Here is a 7,124-nt window from a genome sequence, read left to right on the forward strand (position 1 = left end):
AAACATTAACAAAGCTGATTCAAGAGCACAGGTAGCTTCAAACTAGAGGCGCCTACTCCTTTCTAAAACAATCTCATGCTCAATATTTTCTGAATCAAAGATCCTCTTATTACGATTATTCCAAATCAACCAAAGAATCGAGCCAAAGAGTAAGTCCCAATCACATTCTTCAAGCGCATAAAAACCCGGGAAAACAATATTAATTACCACCCAATCTTTGATTTCTCTCGACAAAAAATCAGATAGTTTATCTGCTTTAATTAAAGACGACCAAACAACAACGGCCGAGTGACATTTAATATTAGATAAAATAATAATGTAGTCTAACATGATAACAATAATAGTCTTTAAAATTTATAAAACTTGTCAATTTAATATTAATATAAAATAATTAAAGCAGATAAACTATCTGATATTAAATTGACAAGTTTTATAAATTTTAAAGACTATTATTGTTATCATGACTTAACGAGACAATTATATGATAGTTGTGCGTCGTGACATTACTAAGGTTGTTGATGTGACTGTTACATCAAAATAACATCGTTTTGATATTAATATTAAATTCTATCATTTAAAATTTTAAAACATGTATTTTTAACAAAAAATTCTATCATTTAAAATTTTAAGTTGGTTCAATGATTAAATTTTAAGCTTTGATTCTAAAAGCCTTGAGTTAAAAACTTCCAAGCATAATGTTATAATAATTTTGTAAAAGCAAAACGAAGTCATTTTGATATTTTGAGCATCAAAATAACTATATCAAAACGATGTTATTTTGATGTGACAGTCACATCAACAACCTTAGTAATGTCACGACGCACAACTATCATATAATTGTCTCGTTAAGTCATTAACAGCGAAATAGTATAATTAAAAATTAATACTAAAATTGACATAATAAAAGAATTGATATTATAAACGAAACACTCAAAATTTGATAATATTTATAGTTATAATCCAAAAAATGGTCCCAAGACAACGGGAGACAAGTTTTACATAGGCTATCCTAGTTTAGATAAACATTATCTGTAACATATGCTTGAGTTTTATTCAGACTAAAAACAGAACAGATACTACCATAAGATCATATTAAATAGTTAAAAAAAAACTACGCTCTTAGAAGCTTACAATTAGGAAATATTCTTTGTTAATGTTTACTGTTGCCCACAACTTAATCAGACTTAAAATTATAAAAAATTACAGTATTTTAAGTATACACAGTTCTAAGCAATTCCACACTGTAAAAATGAAAGTAAACTACAGTAACTAGTCAAGACAACAGGCTTACTTTTAATCAATGGAAATTCCTGATTTCGAATACACGAGCAGCGCCGTCCATGGAAACAGACACAAGAAACTCCAGATTGGAAGATACGGCGAGAGACTGGATAGCATGTTCATGTCCTTTGAAGGTTTCGACGCATTCCCCGGAAAGACAATTCCAAATGCATATTCTCCCATCAACACACCCTGTTGCCAAGAACTTAGATGCTCCAAGCCAAGCTAAGCATGTCACTCCTTCCTGCAGAAGGGTAAAGGCTTACTTTAAGCACGAAGCTAATTAATGTTGATAAATTATTATTAGGATAAAGTATGCAAATGGTCCTCCGACTAGAAGACGTTATTTTGTTGAGTCCCTTAACTAATAAAAAATTATAAAATGAACCTCCAACTATAGAACATTGCTTTATTGAGTCTTCCGACTATTAAAAGTTACAAAATTGTCACTCGACTATTTATATGTTCCAAACTTTTTTTTCCCGTTAAATAATTGACGACCCTTTGAGATGGATATTAACTTGTTGACTGGTATATGATAAATCTGATCTCAAAATCAATTTAGCTATATTTTGTTAATCGAATCTCTGTTTACATTATGTTGGCAAACTAGTGCTTGAAAACAAGACATTATTAAAATATAATTTTATCATATCCCAGTCAATAGATTAACGTCCATCTCAGACAACCGTCAATTTTTTAATGGAAAAATACAAGTTTGAAACATATGAATAATCAGATGACAAATTGTAACTTTTAATAATTGAAGGACTCAACAAAACATGACCCTATAGTCGGGGAACCATTTTGTAACTTTTAATAGTCATGAGACTCAACAAAACAACGCCCTATAGTCGGGAGATCATTTGTGTACTTTACCCTTATTATTAAGTTATTACACAGATTTAAATGATTCTACTAACCTCATGGTCACATATGAAACGTGGTGATGAGCTTTGTAGATCCCAAATTGTAAGCTTTCGATCCATGCCACCAGAAACAGCCCAAGGGAAGCTGTCATGTACAGTTTTGAAAGAACTCCACATCAATCATACAAAAAGAAAGCAATGGAATGTACTCTAATAGGGTAATATGATCATCAAAGTTATCCCCGAGCTGCCCTAACCCCACTAGGGCAACCTTAGGGTGCACTCCCTCGAGCTGGGCTTGCTAAACTAATTTGAGAAAACTTCTATCATCTCACTAATGAGCTTAGTCATCTATGGAAAATACTTCTTAAGTTGTAACCCAAAATACTAGCTTTTTCTATCTGTTTTGTCATAAAATCACGGATTCACCAAAGTCCTTGAGAGAAAAAATATCTGATGAAAAAGACCAACCATATTCAGACTGGTAAAAGCAACAAACTAATTGGGTTAGCTGTGTGAGAAAGCAATATATATACATACTTTGGTGCAAATGAAACGCATTCAATTGACTCTGCATTGCCTTCAATTGGACTTGTCTGAGAACCCCAAGAACTAACAACCTGCATTGATGACAATATTTGCAAGCTTATTATAAAAAGTGCAGAGAAACATTAACATTACGTTTAGTTAATCGAATAGAAGGATAATATGTATTGAACAGTTCTGTTAATTGAATGGAATAGATAATGATTAGGAATATGCTGTATGGCTGGTGAAAACGATGTTAAGGAGTAGATAGGTAAGGAATAAGTCATCACACGGTACTCCCACTCTCTCAAAAGAAGGAATAAGAAATGGGGTGCAGATTTTTTTGCTGCTGTGTACCAAAGCAGTTAAAACTAACGTGTTTGAAAACTAAATATGAATAACAACGGAAAATTTAGAATGTTAATGTCAGAAGCACAAGCATAACTTGATTCATTGGTTAACAGTAAAGTTTTATTAACTATATTCTGCTAGTATATTAGGAAATATTAAATCGTATAACGTCACTAAGTTATACTTTTGATTGGAGCAGGGAAAGAAGTAAAAAAAATCTATGAAATTCAAGATGAAATTATGGAAAAAACTAAGAAGCTAAAATAAGGTTATAGATTCCTTTATAAAAGACCTTTTATTAAGAGCTAGGACATCCATTTTCCTTAAGCTGTATCAGAACCCATACCTTCCCAGTTGTGATATTCACTATGTGAACAGAGCCATCCCTTGAACCAGTAATAGCCAAAGTTGAATCGGAACTTATAGACAAGCATGTCAGTCCTTCAGTATGATACGGATGACCTACAGAGAAAAGAAATTACTACCTACAATCTAAAAACTATGAAAATGAGAGCAAATAAAATAACACGAACTCCACTACAAATTAAATAAAACTAGGTCAACATACAAGGATGCTTGTAAACCTCTTTTAACCATACTTTATAACATATGAAACCAAAACATTTTAGTACTATATGTTGTTTTTGCAAACCTGAGAAAGAAACTTCTAATTGAATGAACATGGTAGAAAATGTTTTATTGTATGTCAGCACTTGTAAAGAGCAGTAAAAATTGAGCAAATTGCTACCATTAGAAACAGCCCTATTTGTCCCAAAAATTGAAGAACTTGAAATGATCACTATCTGCAGGATATGTCCACTGTAACAGCTAGCTGTTTTGGATTCCATAATGGCTCACTGTTATGTTAATTGCTTTACGGGAAAATTATTATCTGTTATTATTTTAGGAGACATCAGTTTTATTATCATTAGGATTCAATTATTATAGTTATTATTAAGATGATGATGAGAGTTATTAGGAGAAAGTTGTTTATTACTGCGAGTTCTTTTTATTTTGTTTATCTTTTAATTTAAGCCTTTTATTTCAAGTAAACTATGTAACCTCTATTTAAAGAGGCTAATTGACACGACTAAGAAGTTAAAAGTCAGATTAAGAAAATTCTTAAGAGGTTTATGACTCTCACTAAAGGAGTCTAAGGTCGGAAACTCCCTTGACGAGTTTCCTCATTTCATCATAGGTTTTCATGGAAGAGAAAAAAAAAGGGAAAATCCCTAGTAAGCCAAATAATTTTCTGATAAATACTCGATTGCAAACAAGGGACTGTAACACTCGCAGAATGCAGAATTTTAGGCTAAAACATGAACTTTGACAGCTGAAGATTCCAATGCTTCTATATTGGCGGTCAAACTATATATCTCTTTTGCTTCTTAACTTCGATAGTATTTTCTCAGATTAATTAAGCTCATGGTCTTTTATAACATAATATTTAGGTTGGGTCTGAAATATCGATGAGGACATTTCAAATGCAATTTCAGATGAATACCTCGTACAACATGAATGGTTTCACCACTTCTTGGATTCCAGATCCTCAAGGTAGCATCTTCAGAACCAGTACATATTGTTTTGCCTAGTTAAATCACATATATATGTATTATAAATTTCCTGTAAACAGAAAGTAAGATGCAAAAAAGAAAAAGAAAAGAAAAACAAAACAAATAATCTAATGGTAGAGAATTAAAAGCTAGTACCATCAGGGGTAAAATCACCACAAGTCACACTGGCACCATGGCCTGAGAATACACTAAGAAAGTTCCCACTATCAGCATTCCACATCCAAACAGTACAATCCTCAAATCCTACTAAGATCAGATGTCCTTTTGGGTGCCACTTAACCCACTATCAAGCAACAAGTTCATCATTAGTTATGCCCTAAATGGAAACATATAATATTAAGAGTACTCCTCATCTAAGTATTATGTAGTTTTACCTCAATGCCAGCTCCAGGACCCTCTAAAGTGTTTTTGAGATTCCCTGAGGTATCCCAAACTTTAACAAGTCCGTCAAAACTGCCAGTTACAAGTAATTGTCCATCATGGCTAAAGGCTAAACTAGAGACTGAATCAGTATGGCCTGCACAAGCATTGCATTTACAAGAGGCTTAGTAGAAGAATAAGAAATGAAGAGGAGAACTTATGCTTTACAAAGAGAATGAACCGTTATATTGTAACATGGCCATACCTTGTAGCTCAGCTGCCCAATCAGCATGACCTATCTTCCAAAGGAACCCCTTATCATCTCCACCCCCAGTTGCCACTAAAACAGGATCTGTTGGGCTACAAGCAACTGCATAAAGTTCACCTGGAAAAATCGTGATAGAAAATAATTCTTCAGCACGCAGAACATACATGATACGACACACTAACTTTGGTGAACTTCGAAGCTAATTCATTAATTTATGCTGCCGTTCTAAATTCTTTCAGTCACATAGAGATGAATTTCTTAATGATGTTCATCCATTGTGAAACATAGCCTTTCTGGAGAAAGAAAATGGAAAACCCAGTGTTTACAAGCAGTAAAATGTAAATGGAGACAAAATAAAAATTACAATAATCTGATGGGGCAACCCTTTCTAAAGATTCTAGTCACTGGTTCTATATTGATAGAATAATTTCCGTCAGTGTAAACACTTCTAGGATTTCTTTTTCTTTAAATAATTGCAAAGTAACTTCTCTCAAGAGAAACAAAATGGAAAACTGAAATTCAACAAACAGCAATGATTCTTTCGAGGAACTAATATTGAACCTCAAAATTAAACTTAAAATCCAGATAATTCAAGTTTCGAACAATAGAATTAAGAAGTTTGAAGCTACCTAGAAAAGTTCTACTTCAATCCCAGTCATGAACAGAAGAGCAAAAATGGAGCTGAAAGACAAAAATAACAAAAAAAGAGAAGAAATTGTTAATACCGGTATGGCCAGTGAAAATATGAATAGAGTCATCTTGATCCTCCATATCTTCAGTATCATCTTCATCCTCAGCATCTGGAAGATCTGAATAAACCATACAAATAACAGTAAGAGAAAATTACAAGAAAAAGAGTATTTGAAGACAGAAAGATAGAAAACCTTCTTCGTCGACATCAACTTCGTTGATTATATCAGATTCTTCGACAAACACCTCGCCCTGCTCCTCCTCTTCGTGGCTTGGCATGTTCATTTTTGCGGGGCTGTGTTAAAGCACCTAGAGTGGAAATAAAGGGGTTTTCAAGGGTTTCTTGCTATAAATATTGGGTAACCTATCTATCTAAACTACCGGTATTGATAGTATTTAATTTTTTTTAAATCATAATTGTTAAAAACTTAACGGATGAGTTCATCAACCGTCAAATATGCTGTCGTCAGCCATTACATCCGTCGACCGATGAAGTCTAAACTTTTTAACTTGTACCCTTTTTACCCTTAAATTGGATTTCGATCTATGTTTCATCAGAAACGCCTCAATTTGTTCAAATCAACGATGTACTCTTCGATTTCTTCATCTTCCACCGTCCGATGGGTGTGAAATTAGACTATGTTGGTGGACTCATTATTTTCTTATGGTCCACCATTCGAATTGGTTATTTGTCCACCGGAGTTATGACACGTCAGCTTATCCATTAAGTTTTTAACGAAATGATACTAAAGTGAACAAAAACTAAATGTTAGGTATGATTTTGAAAAAAATGAAAGTTACGTACTAAAATAAATTAAAACTGATAGTTTAAATACTAAACTTATAATTTACCCATAAATATTAGTGTGTTGAGTTGGATTTTGACCAAAACTTGCTCCACTCACTTTTGAAATGGATCGGTTCGGTCCAATCCATGGTTTTTAGAACCGGACCGATTAGTGAACCGGTCATGCTATCGGTTTACTGGTTCAATTGGTCTAACTGATCTGACCGATCGGAAGAACCGGACGACGTCATAATTATTTAAAAAATTAAATAAAAATACCAAAAAATATTTAATAAAAAATAAGTTTTTATATCACAAGACATATTCAAAGCAAGTCATAATATATATAAGTTAAAAACCATAAAATCAAGTGAAATAAAATGATTCAAATTAACTACAACATAATATTTAAGGTA

At 32.9% G+C, this 7,124-nt stretch overlaps 1 protein-coding gene across 2 annotated transcripts; it reads right to left on the reverse strand.

Annotated features, from left to right (window-relative positions):
- Positions 1-1,114: 1,114 nt before the first annotated feature.
- LOC120192076 (angio-associated migratory cell protein) lies at positions 1,115-6,815 on the reverse strand. Of its 2 annotated transcripts, none has more exons than XM_039194929.1 (11): positions 6,774-6,815; positions 6,116-6,267; positions 5,957-6,040; positions 5,229-5,348; positions 4,978-5,120; positions 4,739-4,886; positions 4,534-4,617; positions 3,376-3,491; positions 2,691-2,770; positions 2,205-2,295; positions 1,115-1,525 (listed from the first exon to the last, which is right to left on the reverse strand). In XM_039194929.1, exons 2-11 carry the CDS (start codon positions 6,204-6,206, stop codon positions 1,298-1,300), a joined length of 1,185 nt encoding a protein of 394 aa, XP_039050860.1. In that variant the 5' UTR covers positions 6,207-6,267; positions 6,774-6,815; the 3' UTR covers positions 1,115-1,297. The 2 variants fall into 2 exon arrangements, with proteins under 2 accessions (XP_039050860.1, XP_039050861.1); XM_039194930.1 differs by having other exon boundaries at positions 1,504-1,584; positions 2,170-2,295; positions 6,774-6,812.
- Between the last annotated feature and the right edge of the window lie 309 nt (positions 6,816-7,124).

The sequence above is a fragment of the Hibiscus syriacus genome, unplaced genomic scaffold (genome assembly GCF_006381635.1).
Source record: "Hibiscus syriacus cultivar Baekdansim isolate YM2019G1 unplaced genomic scaffold, ASM638163v2 tig00116971_pilon, whole genome shotgun sequence".
Lineage (NCBI taxonomy): Eukaryota > Viridiplantae > Streptophyta > Magnoliopsida > Malvales > Malvaceae > Hibiscus > Hibiscus syriacus.

Coding starts and splice junctions, on each gene's coding strand:
- LOC120192076 (XM_039194929.1), bottom strand. CDS start 6,206: ATGAACATGCCAAGCCACGAAGAGGAGGAGCAGGGCGAGGTGTTTGTC. Junction 6,041..6,115: donor AGTTGATGTCGACGAAGAAG/GTTTTCTATCTT, acceptor TGGTTTATTCAG/ATCTTCCAGATGCTGAGGAT. Junction 1,526..2,204: donor GTTTCATATGTGACCATGAG/GTTAGTAGAATC, acceptor ACCCTTCTGCAG/GAAGGAGTGACATGCTTAGC.